General features: G+C 39.0%; 1 protein-coding gene, 1 long non-coding RNA gene and 1 pseudogene across 4 annotated transcripts in view; 2 read left to right on the top strand and 1 right to left on the bottom strand.

Annotated features, from left to right (window-relative positions):
• The window catches only part of AP4E1 (adaptor related protein complex 4 subunit epsilon 1), a 55481-nt gene extending 52116 nt beyond the window's left edge, over positions 1-3365 (bottom strand). For all 3 annotated transcript variants that reach the window (XM_028100083.2, XM_028100084.2, XM_028100086.2), the window contains exons 1-2: positions 3128-3365; positions 1152-1223 (exon numbers count right to left, since the gene is read on the bottom strand). In XM_028100083.2, coding sequence (XP_027955884.1) covers positions 1152-1223; positions 3128-3277 — 222 coding nt within the window. In that variant the 5' untranslated portion in view covers positions 3278-3365. The remainder of the gene's footprint in view (positions 1-1151; positions 1224-3127) is intronic.
• LOC148163945 (uncharacterized) overlaps positions 3302-21209 on the top strand; it is a 32952-nt gene continuing 15044 nt past the window's right edge. The window contains exons 1-2 of the long non-coding RNA XR_015768552.1: positions 3302-3581; positions 4713-4855. This is a non-coding gene — a long non-coding RNA (uncharacterized LOC148163945). The remainder of the gene's footprint in view (positions 3582-4712; positions 4856-21209) is intronic.
• Positions 8654-13633, top strand: LOC148163946 (large ribosomal subunit protein uL30 pseudogene; annotated as a pseudogene).

Below are 21209 nucleotides of genomic sequence, written 5' to 3'. Positions count from 1 at the left end.
GTTAGGGGGATGGGTTAGCCCGGTAATGGGTATTAAGGAGGGCACATACTGCATGGGGCACTGGGTGTTGTACAAAAACAATGAATCATGGATTACTGCATCGAAAACTGGTGCTGTGGGGCGCCTGGGTGGCTCAGTTGGTTAAGCGATTGCCTTCAGCTCAGGTCATGATCCTGGACTCCCAGAATCAAGTCCCACATCAGGCTCCCTGCTCAGCAGGGAGTCTGCTTCTCCCTCTGACCACCCCCCCCCCGCCATGTGCTCTCTCTCTCTCTTTCTCTCTTTAAAAAAAAAAAAACAAAAAGAAAACTGGTGCTGTATTGTATGGTGACTAACATAATAAAATAAAATAATAAAATAATAATAAAAATAACCCCCCAAAGAAGAAATGTTATTCATGTACACTATTGTGTTCATGCAAAATGATCACCCCAATATTTTTATTAGAAGAGGGAGAATACTTCCACAGTGACTTACACATAGAATGCACTCACTAAATATTTGCTGAATAATGTTGCTTGGCAAAATCTCATTATATGAAGCCACATGAAAATTAAAAGAAAAAACTTAGGTCTTAATCTAACTATGTGGGGACAGTGGCCTGCATATAGCGGCTATTCACTAAATAGCTGCTAAAAGAATGCTGTTTGAGAAATCAAGTTACATGGAACTCAAGTTCTAAAATAACTGGAACTTGATTTAGCTGTTGTGCAATACACTTTTTTACGGCAAGAAAACCATTTTTCTACCTTGTTCACCTATATTCCAAGATGATGTAGAATAGTAAAATGAGAGATCTATAATATACCAATTCAGGACTGAAAATATTACCTTAAATGATGTATCATAACCTTTTCCCAGTGCACAACATTAAAACAGTAAGTTCAGCACTGGGGTCCCATGAGTATTGCCACATTTATGTAATTATCATCACGTTGGCATTGAATTGACATCACTCAAGCACGTCTTGCTATGGTGCAGCCAGTCAATAATAAAAAACTTAAGCTGATGTCTGACTTGCTACCATCCATAACTGATTGTGACTATGATAAACTAGATTTTAGCAACTGATCAATTAGATGCCACTACAGACTCCACAGTGGACCAGATTTCAAATATAAAATGTACTGGCACTGACTATGCAAACTTACCAGTGTTGTTGCAGGAGCAGAAACAGTTGCTTTCAGATTACTCAGTTCCTGCTGGATTAGTTTCTCTTCCTCCTAAAAAAGTGAAAGTATTTAAATGGACAAATAATGATCTTTTCAAACTGTAACAATATTTCTTAATAAGAAAAATATAATTCATAATACTTTAAACAAAAAAAAATAAACGTTATTTTAAAGGACAATTCTAAAAATTACGTGCTTAAGATTAGCCTAAAGGCATTTCTCCAAACCCTCCCAATCATTCCTGGAAAGAATAATCCACCATTCCTCTTTCCTTCACTTAATTACTGTCCCCTCAAGGACAGTTTAGCAGAAAATATTTTTTGTTTTGTTTTGCTTCGCTTTGTTCTGAATTAAAGGTGGAGAGAAAGAAGACATTTTTCATGTACTGGTCCAGAATAAGGTTCTCACACCTTCCCTTTAAGAGTAAAAAGTCCTAGGGCACCTGGCTGGCTCAGTCAGTGGAGCATGCAACTCTTCATCTTGGGGTTCTGAGCTTGAGCCCCACATTGGGTGTAGAGGTAACTTAAAAAGATCTTAAGAAATAAATAAAAGTAAAAAGTCTTCATAGAAAAGAGAAACAGGGTAAGAAGGAAGAAACAGAAATCAGTCTTTTTCCCGTAAGCTACACTCTTCCCTCTTCTTTCCTCCTTATTCCTCAGATCCTTTTCCTCACTTCCCATTTCTCTCTCATACACACAACAAATACACCAATGTGATTACTTCTACTGCCTGCACTGTATTTCATCTCCTTCGCACACTTGAATACTGGCCCCATTTTTGGCTAACAGAATGCTATCTTTAAATTACACACTGAATCAGCAGATGTCCATTAGGTAGCTTACTCAAGAACTACTCGTGAGATTCTGCCACATTTAGATATCTTATGTACAGTTTCAAATGCAATTTAAGACCAAAAATAATTTTTAAAAATATTTCACTCAGAATCTCACAGAAATTAGTAAAGGACAAAATGTTAAGACAAACAGTATTATGTCCATAAATAATGATTTCTGAATGTGAAGCAGAAATACAGCATCCAGCAGAGCATCATCTTATTTCAGCTTAAAAAGAATGTTTTAAACCCCAAGGGCATTTTGAAGAAAATTCTTCTCTCTGTCATTCCTTCTCTCTTATATGTCATTGTATATTGGGCACTTATATGTCATTGTATATTGTTTATACCCGTCTTAAGCCCAAGATGAAGGACCAATTCCTTGGGGAAAAGAAAATTTGTTTTACTCTTTTTCCTCAGTGTCTAACACATAACCTCTTTCATAAATTAACTTTTGAGCAAATTACGACATAACAAAGTATCTTACACAATCCGTTCAACTATCAAAGTTTGTGGAAACTTAATACTTTCTAATTTTGTCATTTTCAAAGCCCATCTGAGGCTGAGATAACAAATTTTACATTTTGGGAGAATTAACGCTTTTTCTTTGCCCACCCGGTTGGTCTAACGTAAGAACCTCAAGCTCCCCAAAGATGTTGAACAATAGGTTCAGAGGACGGGGTGTGTTCCGATGTGTGAAAGAACTGGAGAGAAAGAACCTGTAAAGAAACTTTGTAGAAGGTAAACAATGCTGACACTCCCACAGCACTCGGTATTTTCCCTCGCTTGATGGCTCATCTAATCCTCGAAACAACCTATGGAATACGTACTGGTACTTTTCCACTTCAACGTTCAGGAAACACACGGAGGCTCAAAGATTAAAGAGACCGGCCCCAGATAATAATGACTCAGTGTCACGGCCAACTGTGGAAACTCGGCCTCCCGGCTGTCGGTCCGAGAAGAAAAGTGACGCTTCCAGACAGACGCAGGGACGGACTGACACACACGCAGTTCGTAAGCCCCGCCGGAGGGCCGGCCCCGGAGGCTCGCCGCCGGACTCGGGCCTCGCAGCGCGGGGGCCTCCCCCCCGGCGCCCCGACCTCCCCGCCCGGCGAGCACTTACGTGCTTGGAGGTTAGCGCGGTGATGCCGCGGACGAGGCCGCCCAGCCGCGAGGAGAAAGACGCCTTGACGCCCGCGGGCCCGCCAACCGACTGGTTCTGCAAAAAGAGTCCCGGCAGCGCCGTCAGCGTCTTCTCCACTATGTCGCTCATCGCCGCCGCCGCCACCGCCCTCGATCCGGTCGCCGCCCGGCTTCATGCCCGGCCCCTGCCCAGCCGCCGGCCCGGCCTCCGTAGACACTTCCTGTTTGTTTGAAGAAGAAATCTTTATTCGCGTCCAGCGTGGACAAGGACAGTGTCGTTCTCAAGAGAGGCCGCCGGAGGGCGCGAGAGTCCGCGCGGCGAAGGGCGGCTAGCTCGCCTGGCGCGCGGTGGTGACCTCTTAGGGAGGAAGAGAAGGACCGCACCGTCCGGGTTCGATGGCAACCCTGGCATATCACGCCGGGTCCCTCTTAAGGTAGCCGCTGGGGCCGGTCCCTCTCACGCTTCGCCCTCCAAGGTCTCCCTTTCCCTTTAGCCGCCTCCGCGCCGCGCGAGACCGCATCGGGAGGCGCACATTGCTGGCCCCCATTCGGCCTCCACTCCCAGGCTGCGGGACTGCGGGCAATCCGCCCCCACCAACCCCCACCCGCACCCCGAGGGGCGGGACGGCGCGGGCCCCCAGCGCCACGCGCCTCGGGCCCTGAGGGAGCTGGTTCCACCGGCGGTGTCGAATGACAGCGCGGCTGTCCTGCGGCTTCCTCACCCCGGGGTGTCGCGGTCGCTGCCGCTTCCTAACCACCCCTCTTCTCCGGGGATTTGGAGACGCAGTCGGGAAGGGGAAGGAAGTGGTCGCGAGGCCACCCCCCCCCCCGGCCGACTGCCCGGCAGACGAGGACAGGTGTCCCTGCCCTTCCCGCTCCCAGCGCTCCGTTCTTTGTCATTTCAGAGCTGATCACGGCGGCCACTACAGAAATACCTTATCCCCCTGTGGAGGGGATAGTTTATCTATTGCTGTTACCCCAGCTTCTACCTAGAACAGAATCTAGTACAGTGGTTCTCAAAATGCGGTCTGGTGACCTCTGAGGGTCTCTGGGTCCCTTCCAGGGGATCCACGAAGTCAAAGCTACATGCCTAATACTACTTAAATGTTGTTTGCTGTTTTCGCTCTCATCCTTTAAGGAGTATACAGAGAAGTTTTCAAGAGGATAGTTGACTTAAGAGCTTTGTTGGCTGGTGAAATGTGTGCTTGAGTACTCCTCTGTTTTCTGGAACCCTTCTAAGGCTTAGGGTATAAACGTGCGCTCTCAGAGATTAACTGTTTCTCCTTAGTACTTCTAGTGTGTTCTTAAAAGCTATCTTCCCTTATACCTAATCTCTGTAACCCCGTCAATCATCCAATAAATGGCTTTTAGAAATCCCTAAACTGTCCTTACACCTATGAAGAAACGCAAGAAAAAAGTTCGTTTTGTCGACTTGCTTTCCAAGAATAGTTTTTAATTTATTGAAAAAGTTTCTAGATGTTTAAATTTTACTTAAAACTGTTATTCTTTTAGAATTTAATATTTTATTCAAAATAAAATTTTGTCTCTACCCTTTTTAACTTTAGGTTCTTTCGTTGGCTTACAAAAAGGAGATTAGAAGACTTGCTTTCTCAATCTTCCCACATCTATAGATGCTGAAAAATGTGACATTGACCTCAATATCAGAGGATTCTCTGACTCAGATAAAGGGAAGTTTCTGGGCAAAACTGTAAGTAAGAAAGGAAAGGGAATTAAATGTTTTAAACACGGTAGGCTCTTTAAAAGTCAGAGCGTTTTTGTTACCACTTTTCAAACTAGAAATGAAAAACCCACTGAAGCATCGTACAGGTTAAATTATTGTGTTGCACTGGCTGCAAAAGGGCAAATGATAACTGAGAGACTAATAAAGCCTGTACGTTACTCAGGAAATGCCTCCTGGATGAAAAATCCGTCAAAGAAATCATGGCCAAGCTACTTTCCATAGATGCAATAGCTCAACAAATTAGAAATTTAGTTACGGGGCGCCTGGGTGGTTCAGTCGGTTAAACGTCTGCCTTCGGCTCAGATCATGATCCCAGGGTCCTGGGATCGAGCCCTGCATCAGGCTCCCTGCTCCGTGGAAAGCCTGCTTCTCCCTCTCCCACTCCCCCTGCTTGTGTTCCCTCTCTTGCTGTCAAATAAATAAATAAAATCTTAAAAAAAAAAAAGAAAGAAATTTAGTTGCAAATGTAAAGACTGTGATAACATCTCATCTGCAAAATTATATTTCCTTGAAGATGGACAAAAAAATTATATAAACATAGATGTGATGTAAGCTAGGCTTGTTGCTTTGCTTGTGTCTATCCAGTGTCAGCACTAATACTTGAAGATCTTTTATAAAATGCTTGGCAATAAACACAAGTAGTGCTGAAATAGAGCACTGACCAATTTTTTAAAGTAAGTTTATCCTGGAACAACTGTGCTGATATTTGCACTAATGGTATGAAAGCAAAATTGGGCAAAACTGCTGGCACCTTGGCACAAATCAAGGCAGAGGCTGCAAATTGTACTCTTCACCACCATACACTCCCATTGGGGGAGGGGGAAAGCCAGTTTACCTTAGAATATCTTTAATAAAGCAATAAGAATTCTTAATTTTGTTAAATCTTGACCTCTCAGTACATTCCTTTTATTTTTTTTTAAGATTGTATTTATTTATTTGACAGAGAGAGAGCAAGAGAGGGAACAAAGGCAGTGGGAGAGGGAGAAGCAGGCTCTCCGCGGAGCAGGGAGCCCGATGTGGGGGGCTTGATCCCGGGACCCAGGGATCATGACCTGAGCTGAAGGCAGATGCCCAACGACTGAGCCACCCAGGCATCCCAGTACATTCCTTTTAAATACAGTGTGTGACAAAACGGGAAGTACACATCAAGCAGTTCTGATGCACAACCAGGGTTCCTCAAGGAAAAGCACTTGTGAACTTGTTTGACTTGAAAGCTGAACCAGGCACTTTTCTTCATTTATTAACAAACAGTAGCTTTCTTGAAAATGAACAGCAAGTCTGTCACTTGAAGGAAAATAACTGAATTTGTTGCCACTGATAAAATTTAAGCTTCCATATGAAAATTACAGTTTTGAAGAATGTGTTTCTACCACCAGGAGTTTGATAATTTCCCAATATGTGAGAACTGTTTTGTTAAGATTGGAGGTGGTATTAATGAATGTTATTTTTTGAACATATATAATTAAATGTGTCTGCATTTGGAAGATCTGTATAACTCAGTGAACCAGTATCTTCCAAATGATCAGTGCATGATATTATAAAATTATGAATGGATGAAAGATCCATTTAAAGTGCCTAAAGCCCAATGATTTTAATGTAACCCATGAGAAAAATTCACTGATATGTTTTCAAATTCCACATTGCAACAAACCTTTAAGAGACTATTTCTTGTTGAATTTTGGTGTTGTACTAAAGAAGAATATCCACAATTATTTGAAAAGGCTATAAAAATACTCTCTTTTTCCCCAAACTGCGTATCTGTGTGAGACCAGATTTTCTTCATAAACATCAAACAAAATAACCTGTTGTCGGCTGATAATGGCTCCCAAGGGTATGTCCACATCCTAGTCTTGAAACCGGTGAATAGTGAATCTTGTGCTGGTGGGACTGGGTTAAGGATCTTGAGATAAAGAGATTATCCTGGATTATTCCAGTGAAGCCTACATGCCATCATAAATGTCCTTATAAAAAAGAAGCATGAGGAGATTAGCCAGCACACACAAAAGAGCAGTTGATGCAGAGATAGGGGAAGAGCCTGGCTTCATTCCTTCCAAATGAAGGAATGTTAGCAGCCACCAGATTTTGGAAGGGGCAAGGAGAGAAGTTCCCTCTGGAGCCTCTGGAGGGAGCACTTCCCTGCCACACCTTGATTGTGGCCCAGTGAAACTGATGTAGGACTTCTGGCCCCAGAACTGCAAAAGAACATATTTCTGTTGTTTTGAGCAGTCAAGTTTGTGGTAATTTGTTACAGCAACCCCAAGAAACTAATACAAACCCCAAAGCAACAGATTAAATAAAGAACCAGGCATGAGAATCCAGCTGTTTTATGTTAAGCCTGACAGCAAAGAGATTTGCAAAATTGTGAAACAGTGCCATTCCTCTCCCTAATTTTTTTGTTCTGAATATATAGCTGTTTTTCATTTTTTAATGTTATTAACATATAATGGGTCTATTTTTTGCTATTTTAAAATTAATAGTTCAAACTTTTCTCAGTTTTATTTTTTAATTTAGTAAATATATATAGATATAACCCATATAAACAAAAGCTTTTGGAGTTCCCTGATAACTTTCAAACATGCAGAGGGGGTCCTAAGACCAAAAAGTTTGAAAACTATCTAGTACATGGTAGGTACTCAATTATTTATTGAAGTAATTATATGTATTATTCAGTCATGTCAATTGATAACATGAGTACAGGCCAATGAACAGAAAAGGAGTTTAGGGGTAAAATGAATGGTTGCAAGAGAAGAAGACAGAAGAGTTCTTAGAAAGAGAGAAATTTGGGAAAAAGACAAAATTATCTCCAACTGACCTGATTATGAAGGAGGAAGTTGCTGGAACAACTTCCAGAGCTTTCTACCCAGTGTGTGATCCAGGCACAAAGATTGTTGAAGCCCCACCAATTTCTACCATTCCTCCTCTAGGTTCCATCTTGCAAAGCTAGAAGTTGATAATAGAGGTAAGAAACAAATGTCAAAAGCCAGAAGTGAAATGCCTGGTAGGAAAAGCTACAGAACTATATAGCAAGACTTGCTAAGATTTATAATTATAGGATGTGGAAATTGGAAGAAATTTGGATGTCATCCACGCATCCAATCACCTAATATTGCAGAAAAGGATACTGATACATAGACTGTGGAAGCCACTTGACCAAGGTCACACAACCTTAGGGGCAGAACTGAAATTGTAGTCCTAGCTCTAGACTTTGAGCTTGGAGCATTTTCCCCTTATTTTTATGGATTGACAATGAAGAGGTTGCCTGTGGCTTCCTGTTCGGAGACTCTGGCTCCAAGTCCTGCCATGAAATGAAAGGGATATGGATGTTCTCTTTGAAGCTTGTAATTTTAGACTGCCCATTTTTTCTCTAAATATGGGCTCTTTGTTCTCCTTTTCCCATCTCCACCTTTATCCCAGGTAATTTCACTCAGAATGACAGGGATTGAACCTATTAAACCCTCTAGAAGTGGATTTCCTCTCTTCTTCCAGTCAGGGAGGAAGGCGGCTCTCATTGAGGTGAAAATAGGGCAGAGAAATGTCTCAGTACATTTTAAGAAGGTATGGTGGTCCTAAGACTGCAGTGGGGCAAACTAGTTTATTCCTCACATGAATATCAGCAGCCCCACCACTTTCCAAGCAGGACTGTGTCACTTGGAAATACATACAGATGTGTGAAAAGGTAATGTTTTTCTTCTGCATTTCCTCAGCTTCCTTTTTAAAAACTTTTGTTTTGAATAGATGTTAAATTCCCTTCACTCAAAACTCAAAATGTACAAAAGGTACCGAGAAAAATCTTCCTCTCTTCCCATCTCCCAGCTGCCCACTTCCCTTCCCTAGAAACAACGGCTACAATCTATTTCTTCAGAAATATATTATACATACATGTTAGCTTTCACTCCAAAAGTCTTAGATTCTACCGCGTGACCACAGAATTCAGCCCACTTCTTCTCAAGATGTACCTCCAGGGAATCATTCTTTCATAGAACATTTTCCCAAAAATTTTTGCCTTCACTTAATGGGACTATTAAAGACAAACAACAGTTGTTCATGCTCACTTACTGCAAGGTTGTCATGCTGTCTAGGGAATGTGTCTGGCAACCACGTGAAAGGGGAGTTCCAAGGACATGCAAATGTCCATGGCTCCAGATCTCCCCTGTGTCCTCAGCCAGACTCTCCCCTAGGCTCCAGGGGAGTCTAGTCTATGCTATTCCTATTCCTAAGTTCCTCAACTTCTAAACTCCAGTTAGCTTTCTTCATCCCTTTGCTCTTGAGTTTAGCATCTGGTCATGTTTTCCCTGCAAAGCTCTTGTCAGCTCTCACCAATTATTCTGATTTCCTACTCCAGCTAATTTGCTTCCATTTACCCCTAATAACATGGTTAATACACCTCCAATTGCTCCGTTTTCCTTGCCACTGTCTCTGTCCTGGATTATTGTGAAAATATTCTAATTAGTCACCCACTATCACCAATTTCTTCTCTTTTCAGCCAACCCTTCAGAGAGAGCTTTCTATCTCAGAAATCTGATCATGTTATTCTCAGTTCAAAATAGTCAGGTGGATAAATGCAAACTCCTTACCAGGGGACATAGGCCTTGGTAGCTTTCCCATTGCCTGCCTCTCTGGCATTCTCTCCTACTAGGCTTAGGTTAGCATTTTTTTGTTTTAGCAATATCAAGCTGCCATCAGTTCTCTAAGTATGCCACGCTTTTAATTTTCATGTTTTTGCACATGCTGACTGCTTGGTATATTCTTCTACTCTTAACTAGAAAATTTCTATTTATCCTTTAAAACACTACTCAGGCAGTCACTTCCCCTATGAAGCCTTCCCTGCCCCATGTTTGTACCTTATACAACCCCTACTAAAATTGAATTGAAATGATCTATTTATATGTCTCTCTCCCCAGTTAGAACCAAACCCTCAGAGATAGGAGCATGTTTTTCTTATTCTCAATTCTAGTACAGAATATGTATTTATTGTCATGGGAAAATATTCATGATCCATTGATGTAAGTGAAGAAAACAGGTTATAAAACATATGTATGTATGGAGGTGCCTGGATAGCTCAGTTGGTTAAACATCGGACTCTTGATTTCAGCTCAGGTCATGATCTCAGAGTCGTGAGATTGAGCCCTGTGTGGAGCCTGCTTGGGATTCTCTCTCTCCCTCGCCCTCTGTGCTTCCCCCGATTTCTCTCTTAAAAAAAAAAAAAAAAATGTATGTATGGTTTGAGTCTATCTTTGACAAAATACATGTCAATCTCACACTTACCACAATTTGTAAGTATAGAATTATTTGCTGGATTTATTTAATGTCTTTCTCCCCACTAGACTAAATGCAACTTGAAGGCAGGGATTAAGTGTTTACCACCATTTTCCTAGCACCTGGCACAATTCCTGACACTTAATAAGTATTCATTTTACATTTCTTAAAGGGTGTATATAGAAAAATATTTGGACATATAAATACCCAAGTGTTAAAGGTGGTTGCCTAGGATAGTGGAATTATGATTACTCTGTATATTTTTCTTTATGCTTTTTGGTATTTATTGAATTTTTAAAAATGATTATATATTACTTTTATAATCATAAGGAAAATTAAAACCTTTTTAGGAAGGAAGCAAGGAACTAGGAACTCAGAGGTCCGTCCAGGTCCCAACTCTACCTTCTCTGTCAAGGTAGATTAAATGCGTTTGCCTCAGAAATGGGATTTGTGGGAGCTGAGAGTGTCAGGGATTAAAGCAGAATCAGAGAAAGAATTATGAGAAAAAAGACACACTAGGAGAACATCTGGTTATTAGTTCCCCACTACTGGCAATAATCTGTGGGAATATAAAGTACCCATTGATGACCATCTCCATTAAAACTAATCCCTAAATTTGTCCTAAAGTCTAAGCGGTTCATTTGTCCTAACATTTACCAGTGTTTCTTAACTTGTTAAAAGAAATTCATTGTAAAAGGTATTCTGTGGCTAAATTAACTGGAAAATGCTTCATACTATTATTCTACTCACAGCCCTGCTCTTAGAGATGTGCAATGTATCTTGGCATATTCATGACCCTGTGAAGTCCTATAATAAAGAACCCCATTTAATTTTGTTTAACTCAACATTTCCCAAATATTTGCAACCTATGAAACAGATTTTTTACCAACCAACAAGCTAGTATCTCATAAATACCTGCTTGATAAACAGAGTTTTATCTAACATAAAAATGGATTTCAGGGCAAGACTTCTCACATTGATGAAGAAAGGAGATAAGCAAATCCTCTCTGTGGAAAACAAGTATAAAGCAAAATTATCAAAAATATCCATTTCAGTGCTCTAGAAATCAATCAGATACAAATTGAGAAGTGTCAATTCTTTAAAAATTCTACACATCAGGTAAAAATGGATTCTGTGTCATTTGTCCCAGAGGCTACTCCTCCATGCCCCACTGCCCTATAAGTTTGATTGGTGGTATAATCTATCAAGGTGGAGCAAGTAATGAAAACCTCTTTTAATTTGGAGACAAATGTGAAAAATCAGTGGCATCTGCTGGCCTGAGGTTGCGGTCCTGATTGGGGTAAGCAATGGATCAAGGATTAGCCAGTAATATAAAAGAGAGATCAGGAAATAGATAGTCATAGATAGTGGCTCTCCATCCATCACTGGCCAACCAGAGGCTGCATGTACACAGAGGAAACATAACAGGTCCTGTTGGAAAGTAAAAGTTAAGCAGATGTGAAAACTGCCTAAAATGTGAAAGTTCTTTCCAAACCACACATATATCTAATAGCAGAGAATGCAAGTCGTACCAGCTCTGTGTGTTTGAGCACAACCTCTGATGAATCCTGGACTAACCACTAAGCTATGCAGGTACAGGATGACCGCTAAAAAGCCAGAGACATCAGTAAGCACACAATGTGAGGGAGACAGCCACAGGTTTAGTCCAGGCAAGTTTAAAAAAAACAAACAAGCAAAGGGGAAAACAGCAACAACTATCACTGGGGCTAGAAATCAGAAACCAGATTTGCTACAGAATTTTATCTAAAATGTCCAGCTTTCCTGGAGGCATCACAATTTTGGACTTCAAGTTATATTATAAAGCTGTAGTGATCAAAACAGTTTGGTACTAGCACAAAAATAGGCACACAGATCAATGGAACAGAATAGAAAACCTAGAAATGAACCTACAACTACATGGTAATTAATCTTCAACAAAACAGGAAAGAATATGCAATGGGGAGAAAGTCTCCTCAACAAATGGTGTTGGGAAAACTGGACAGCAACATGCAAAATAATGAAGTTGGACCACTTTCTTACACCATACACAAAAAATAAATTCAAGGGACGCCTGAGTGGCTCAGTCGTTAAGCATCTGCCTTCGGCTCAGGTCATGGTCCCAGGGTCCTGGGATCGAGCCCCACATTGGGCTCTCTGCTCAGCGGGAAGCCTGCTTCTCCTCTCCCACTCCCCCTGCTTGTGTTCCCTCTCTCTCTGTGTGTCTCTGTCAAATAAATAAATAAATAAATAAATAAAATCTTTAAAAAAAATAAATTCAAAATGGATTAAAGACCTAAATGTGAGACATGAAACCATTAAAATCCTAGAGAGAACACAGGCAGTAATCTCTTTGATATCTGCCATAGCAACTTCTTACTAGATATCTCTCCTGAGGCAAGGGAAACAAAAGCAAAAAATAAACTATTGGGACTTCATCAAAATAAAAACTTCTGCACAATGAAGGAAATAATCAATAAAACTAAAAGGCAACCTTTGAAATAGAAGATATTTGCAAATGACATATGTGATAAAGGGTTAATATCCAAAATATATAAAGAACTTATAAAACTCAACACACAAAAAATGAATAATCCCATTAAAAAATGGGCTGAAGACATGAATAGACATTTTTACAAAGAAGACATACAGATGTCCAACAGACACATGAAAAGATGCTCAACATCACTAATCATCAGGGAAATAGAAATCAAAACTACAATGAGATATCACCACACACCTGTCGGAATGGCTAAAATCAACAACACAAGAAACAACAGGTCTCTTTTCCAGCTGGAACCGTGGAGGGTGGAGAAGAGAGGGAAAAGAACGTTCCTGCTGTGCCAGAAACCCTTAAGAAAGAAGTTTGCCCAAAAGAAATGCAAGGAGGAAGCTTATCTATGAAAAAGCTAAGCATTACCACAAGGAATATAGGTAGATATACAGAACTGAGATTTGAATGGTGAGGGGTGAGGATGGCAAAAAAAAGCTGGCAACTTCTACATACCTGCAGAAACCAAATTGGCATTTGTTATCAGGATCAGAGGTATCAGTGGTCTGAGCCCAAAGGTTTGAAAGATGTTGCAGCTTCTTCACCTTCGCCAGATCTTCAATGGCACCTTTGTTAAGCTCAGCAAGGCTTCAGTTAACGTGCTAAGGATTGTGGAACCATATATAGCATGGGGGTACCCAAACCTGAAGTCAGTGAATGAATTGATCTGCAAGTGTGGTTATGGCAAAATCAACACGAAGTGAATTGCCCTGACAGATAACACATTGATTGGTAAATATGGCATCATCTGCATGGAGGATCTGATTCATGAGATCTATTGTGTTGGAAAATGTTTCAAAGAAGCAAACAACTTTTTATGGCCCTTCAAATTATCTTCTCCATGAGGGGAAATGAAGAAAAAGACCACCCATTTTGTAGAAGGTGGAGATGCTGGTGACAGGGAAGACCAGATCAATAGGCTTATTAGAAGGATGAGCTAAGGTATCTACCATGATTATTTTTGTACTCTGGTCAGTTAATAAATAACTACTTTCAAATGGGAAAAAAAGAAAAAGAAACAACAGGTGTTGGTGCGGATGTGAAGAAAGGGGAACTCTCCTGCACTGTTGGTGGGAATGCAAACTGATGCAGCCACTCTGAAAACAGTATGGAGGTTCTTCAAAAAGTTAAAAATAGAACTACCCTATGACCCAGCAATTGCACCATTAGGTATTTAGCGAAAGAAAACAAAAATACTACTACGAAGGGATACATGCACCTCTGTGTTTATAGCAGCACAACTACAATAGCCCAAATATGGAAACAGCCTAAGTGTCCATCAACTGATGAATTGATAAAGAAGATGTGGTATTTATATACAATGGGATATTACTCAGCCATAAAAAAGAGTGAAATCTTGCCATTTGCAGTGACATGGATGGAACTAGTGAGTATAATGCTAAGCAAAATAAGTCAGAAAAAGACAAATGCATATGATTTCACTCATATGGGTAATTTAAGAAACAAAACAAATGAGCATGGGGGGAGAAAGGGGAGAGAGACAAACCAAGAAACTGACTCTAAACTATAGAGAACAAACTGATGGTTACCAGAGGGGAGTGGGGTGGGGGGATGGGTGACATAGGTGATGGCAATTAAGGAGTGCACTTGTTGTGATGAGCAGCAGGTGATGTATGGAAGTGGTGAATCAGTAAATTGTATACCTGAAGCTAATACTACACTGTATATTAACTAACTGGAATTTAAATACAAACTTTAAAAAATAATAAAAAAATAGAATGTCCAGCTTTCAACAACAAAATTATGAGAAGCAGGAAAATATGATGTATACTCAGGGAAAAAAGCAGTTGATAGAAACTGTCTCTGAGTGGGCTCACATGTTGGATTTAGCAGACAAAGATTTCAAAGCAGTTATTATAAATACATTCAAAGAACTCAAGGATATCATGTTTAAATAATTAAAAGAATATATGAGAGCAATGACTTAACAAATAGATAACTCAATAAAGAGATGTAATCTATTTTTAAAAAGAGAACCAAATGTAAATTCTGAAGTTGAAAAGTATAATAGTTGAAAATTTACTTGGGTTCAACAACAAATTTGAGATGGCAGAAGAGTAATCAATGAACTTGAAGGTAGATTAAAAGAAATTATTCAATCTTTAAAACTGAGAGAAAAAAGAATGAAGAAAAAGAAACAGCCTCAGCGACCTGTGAGATACCATCAAGTATATCAACATAAAGGTAATGGGAGTCCCAGAAGAAGAGAGAGAAAAGGGGGTAGGGTAGTTAGAATAAATACTTAAAGAAATAATGGCTGAAGATTTCTCCCATTTGATAAAAAATACAAAGAGAAAAACATTCAAAACAACAAATGAAAAACAATTCTCATTTAAAAGGGAAAACCAATTCAATGAATAGCTGACTTCTCATCAGAAACAATGGCAGCCAGAAGACAGTGGTATAATATTTTCAGAACTGAAAAATCAAGAATTATATATTTAGCAAAACTGGTCTTTAAAAATCAAAATGAAGGTCTTCATTTCCTTATGAAGACTCCTGTGTTATGTAAAACTTATATTAAATAGATCTGTATTCTTTTTACTGTTTAAAAAAAAAGAAAGTGAAATAAAGACATTTCAAGATAATCAAAGAATTTGTTGTTAGTAGACTTGCCTTAGAAGAAATATTAAAGAAATTTCTTCAGGGGTGCCTGGCTGGCTCAGTTAGTAGAGCATATGACTCTTGATCTTGGGGTTGTGAGTTCAAGCCCCACACTGGGTATAAAGTTTACTTAAAAAAAGAGTGGGGGTAGAAATTTCTTCAAACTAATAGGAGATGACACCAGACATTAATTCAAACTATACAAAGAAATGAAGAACACAGGAAATGGTAATTATAAGAGTAAATATAAAACACTATAATATTTCTCTCTTTTTTTGGTAAGAACTCCTTTAAAAAACAAAAGATTGTATAAAGTAAATCATAACACTGTATTGATGGGTTTAGAACATGTACAGATGTAGTATGTATGATAATAACATGAAGGAGCAATAGTGGAACTACATTGGAGCAAAATTTCTATATTTTACTGGATTAGTATTATTCCAGTTATTATTAATCTGAAGCAGATTGTGATACATTAAGATGCATACTGTAGTTCCCAGAGTAACCACTTAAAAAATAACTCAAAAAAATATAGTAAGAAATTAACATAGGAATTAAAATAAGATAAAAAATATTTATTAAACATAAAAGACAATAAAAGAGGAACAGAAGAACCAAAAAAGAAAAAGATGGGATATATAGAGAACAAAGAGCAAAATGCCAGACGTGAATCCAACATATTCTTAATTATATTATAAATCTGAATGAGCTATTTCCTTCATTTTGTTAATGTGATATATTGCACTGATTGAGTTTTGTGTGTTGAATCATCCTTACATTCCAGAAATAAATCCCACTTGGTCATGGTGTATAATCCTTTTAATGTGCTATTGTATTCTGTTTGATAGTATTTTGTCAAAGTTTTTGCATCAGTATTCATAAGGGATGTTAGTCTGCAGTTTTCTTGTAGTGTCTGTCTGACTTTAGTATAAGGATAATGCTAGCTTCATAGAATTTAGATGTGTTCCCTCCTCTTCAGTTTTTTGGAAGAGTTTGAAGAGGATTGGTGTTCATTCTTCTTTAAATGTTTGGTAGATTCACCAGTGTAGCCATATGGTCCTTGGCTTTTCTTTGTTGGGAGGTTTTGGATTACTGATTCAGTCTCCCTGATAATTATGGATCTATTCAGATTTTCTATTTCTTCATGATTCAATTTTGGTAGATTGTGCATTATTAGGAATATATCCATTTCTTCTGCATTACCCAATTCGTTGGCATACACTTGTTCATAGTATTCTATTACACAGCAATCCCCTCCTTATCTCTGGCGGATACTCTCCAAAACCCATAGTGGATGCCTCAAACCACAGAGAGTACCAAACTCTATATATAATATGTTTTTTCCTATACATGCATATCTATGGCAAGCTTAATTTATACACTGGGGGCACACTAAGAAATTAACTGCAGGGGCGCTAGCTAGGTGGCCCAGATGGTTAAGCGTCTGCGTTTGACTCAGGTCACGATCCCAGGGTCCTGGGATCGAGCCCCACATCGGGCCCCTGGCTCAGCAGGGAACCTGCTTCTTCCTCTCCCTCTGCTTCTCCCCCTCCTTGTGCTCTCTCTCTCTCTCTGTATCTCTGTGTCTCAAATGAATAAATAAAATATTAAAAAAATAAATAAATAAAAAGAAATTAACTGCAAAAACTAATAATAAAATAGGACAATTAAAATAATATACTGTAATAAAAGTTTTGTGAATGTGGTCTCTCTCCCTCTGTCTCTCAAAATATTGTACTGTACTCACCCTTCTTCTTGTGATGATGTGAGATGATAAAATGCCTACATGATGGGATGAAGAGTGGTGAATAACGTAGATACTGTGATGTAGCATTAGGCTACCACTGACTTTCTGATGATATGTCAGAAGGATCATCTGTTTCTGGACAACAGTTAACCACAGGTACCTGAAACTGCAGAAAGGGAAACCACAGATGGAGGGGCGGGGACTGCTATAATTCCTTTTATTTCTGTGGTATCAGTTGTAATGTCCCTTTTTTCATTTCTGATTTTAGTTATTTAGGTCTTCTCTCTTTTTTTCTTAATCCAGTTAAAAATTTGTCAATTTTGTTTGTTAATCTTTTTAAAGAATAAATTTTAGTTTTGTTGATATCTCTATTCTTTTTCTTTTTTTAAAAAGATTTTTTTTTTTTTAAGTAATCCCTACACCCAACATGGGGCTCAAACTCACAATCCCGAGATTAAGAGTTGCATGCTCTAACAACTGAGCCAGCCAGGTGTTCCTCCTCTATTGTTTTTCTATTCCTCATTGCATCTATCGCTGCTCAAATCTTTATTATTTCCTTTCTTCTGTTAGCTTTGGGTTTAGTTTTCTTTTTCTAGGCCCTTAATATTTACAGTTAGATTATTGATTTGAAATCCTTTTCCTTCTTTAATGTATGTGGTTACAGTTATAAATTTCCCTCTTAGAACAATTTTGCTGCATCTGAGAAGTTTTGATATGTTGTGTTTTTATTTTTATTTATCTCGAGATATTTTCTAACCACCTTTGTGACTTCTTCTGTGACCTATCGGTTAAGAGTATGTTGTTTAATTTCCTACCTATTTCTGGTTTTCCTTCTGTTACTGATTTCTAGTTTCATTCTGTTATGATCAGAAAAGATACTTTGCATGTGCGTGTAATTTCAGCCTTTTTAAATGTATTAAGATTTGTGTTGTGGCCTAATATATACTCGTCCTAGAGACTTTCATCTGCATTTGAGAAGAATGTATATTCTGCTGTTGTTGGGTAGAGTATCCTGTATATGTCTGTTAGTTCTAATTGGTGTATAGCGTTGTTCAAGACCTCTATTTCATTATTCATCCTCTTTCTGATTTCTATCCATTATGGAAAGTGGATATTGAAGTCTCCAACTATTATTGTGGCTCTGTATTTCTCCCTTCAATTTTGTGATCTAAGTGAATGGATTCCATGTTAATGGATTGGAAAGAATCAATATTGTTAAAATTGCAATTCTCCCTAAACTGATATATAGATTCTATGCAAAACTACTACAGCCTTTGGTGCAAACAGCAAGCTGATCTTAAATTTTATATAGAATATCCAAAACAATTTTCAAAAAAGAACAACAAAGCTGGATGACTTACAATAGCCAATTTCAAAACTTACTATAAACCTACAGTAATCAAGACAGTGTGATATTGGTGTAAAAACAGGCAATATATATTATGGAACATATGTATTAATGGAACAGGATTGAGAGTCAGAAATAAATTCTTACATTTATGGTTAATTGATTTTTTTAAAGATTTATTTATTTGAGAGAGAGAGAGCATGGGTGTGGAGGGCAGAGGGAGAGAAAAACTTAAGCAGACTCCGCACTGAGCTCATAGCCTGGCATGGGAGTCGATCTCACCACCCTGAGATCATGACCTGAACCAAAACCAAGAGTCAGACACTTAACCAACTGTGCCACCCAAACGCCCCTATGGCCAATTGATTTTCAGTGAAGTAGCTAAGACAGTGCAATGGAGAAAGGACAGTCTTCAACAGATGATGCTGGGACAATTTGATCTCCATATGCAAAAAAAAAAATTAAATTAGACCTTTACCTCACACCATACCCAAAAATTAACTCAAAATGGATCTTAGATCTAAATGTAAATGTAAAACTATAAAAGTTATAGAAGAAAACATAGGATAAATTCTTCATGACCTTGGGCTAGGCAGAGTTCTTTTTTTTTCTTTAAATTTTTTTCTTGTTATGTTAATCACCATACATTACATCATTAGTTTTTGAAGTAGTGTTCCATGATTCATTATTTGTGCATAACACCCAGAGCTCTACGCAGAACGTGCCCTCTTTAATACCCATCACCAGGCTAACCCATCCCCCCACACTCCTCTCCTCTAGAACCTTCAGTTTGTTTTTCAGAGTCCATCGTCTCTCATGGTTCGTCTCCCCCTCCGATTTACCCCCCTTCATTCTTCCCCTCCTGCTATCTTCTTCTTTTTTTTCTTAACATATATTGCATTATTTGTTTCAGAGGTACAGATCTGTGATTCAACAGTCTTGCACAATTCACAGTGCTCACCATAGCACATACCCTCCCCAATGTCTATCCCCCAGCCACCCCATCCCTCCCACCCCCCACCACTCCAGCAACCCTCAGTTTGTTTCCTGAGATAAGAATTCCTCATATCAGTGAGGTCATATGATACATGTCTTTCTCTGATTGACTTATTTCACTCAGCATAACACCCTCCAGTTCCATCCATGTCATTGCAAATGGCAAGATCTCATTCCTTTTGATGGCTGCATAATATTCCATTGTGTGTATATACCACATCTTCTTTATCCATTCATCTGTCGATGGACATCTTGGCTCTTTCCACAGTTTGGCTATTGTGGACATTGCTGCTATAAACATTGGGGTGCACATACCCCTTTGGATCCCTACATTTGTATCTTTGGGGTAAATACCCAGTAGTGCAATTGCTGGATCCTATGGTAGCTCTATTTTCAACTGTTTGAGGAACCACCATACTGTTTTCCAGAGTGGTTGCATCAGCTTGCATTCCCACCAACAGTATAGGAGGGTTCCCCTTGCTCTGCATCCCCCCCGCCAACATCTGTCGTTTCCTGACTTGTTAATTTTAGCCATTCTGACTGGTGTGAGGTGGTTATCTCATTGAGGTTTTGATTTGGATTTCCCTGATGCCGAGCGATGTTGAGCACTTTTTCATGTGTAGGCAGAGTTCTTAAATATGACATCAAAAGTGCAATCCACAAAACAAAATTGATAAATTGGACTTCATCAAAGTGACAACTTTTGGCTTCAAAAGAAACTCTTAATAAGTTCAAAAGCTAAGACACAGACTACAAGAAAATATTTACAGGGCGCCTGGGGGGCTCAGTTGGTTAAGCAACTGCCTTCTGCTCAGGTCATGATCCCGGAGTCCCTGGATGGAGTCCCGTATCAGGCTCCTTGCTCGGCAGGGAGTCTGCTTCTCCCTCTGACCCTCCCCCTTCTCATGTGCTCTCGCTCTCTCAAATAAATAAATAAAATCTTTAAAAAAAAAAGAAAATATTTACAAATTATATATCTGGTAAAGGAGTTCCATCCAAAATACACAAAGAACTCTTATAACTTAGTTATGAGAAGACTAACAATCCAATTAAAAAATGAGGAAATGCACATTTCACCAAAGAGGATATATGAATGGCTAAAAAAGCACTTGTAAAGATAGTCAACATTGTTAGTCACTAGGGGAATTCAAATTAAAACCACAGTGAGAAAGCATTACACACCTACTAGGGCTATAATTAAAAGGACAGACAATACCAAGTGTTGAAGAGCATGTGGGGGAATCTTTATATATTGCTGGTGGGAATGTAAAGTGGAAAAGCCACATTGCAAAACAGCTTAGTAGTTTTTTAAAAAGGTAAAAAAATTTGCCATATGACCTAGAAATTCTACTACTAGGTATTTACCCAAGAGAAATGAAAATTTATGTTCACACAAAGACCTGTACATAAATGTTCACAGCAATTTGGTTATTCATAATAACCAAAAGCTGGAAACAACCCAGATGTCCATCAACTCATAAGTGGATAAACAAAGTCATATGTCCATGTAATGGACTATTTTTCAGCTACAAAAAGGAATGAAGCACTGATACATGCTACAACATGTATGCACCTTGAAAACAGTATGCCAAGTGAAAGAAGATAGTTTAAAAAAACGACATATTGTATGATTCCATATATATGATATGACCAGGAAAGGTAAATCTTTGGAGACAGAAATCAGATCAATAGTTGCCTGAAATTGGAGGTGAAACTGAGGATAGACAGCAAATACTTATGAAGGAAGCTTATGCGGTTTTGGACGTGTCTAAATCTAGATAGTAACAGTGGTTGCACA

This window comes from Eumetopias jubatus, unplaced genomic scaffold, assembly GCF_037043125.1.
Source record: "Eumetopias jubatus isolate StellerSeaLion01/CBP00866 unplaced genomic scaffold, mEumJub1_p1.0 scaffold_7, whole genome shotgun sequence".
Lineage (NCBI taxonomy): Eukaryota > Metazoa > Chordata > Mammalia > Carnivora > Otariidae > Eumetopias > Eumetopias jubatus.
The sequence above is the reverse complement of the archived record's forward strand: the minus strand, read 5'-3'. Positions and strand labels throughout refer to the sequence as shown.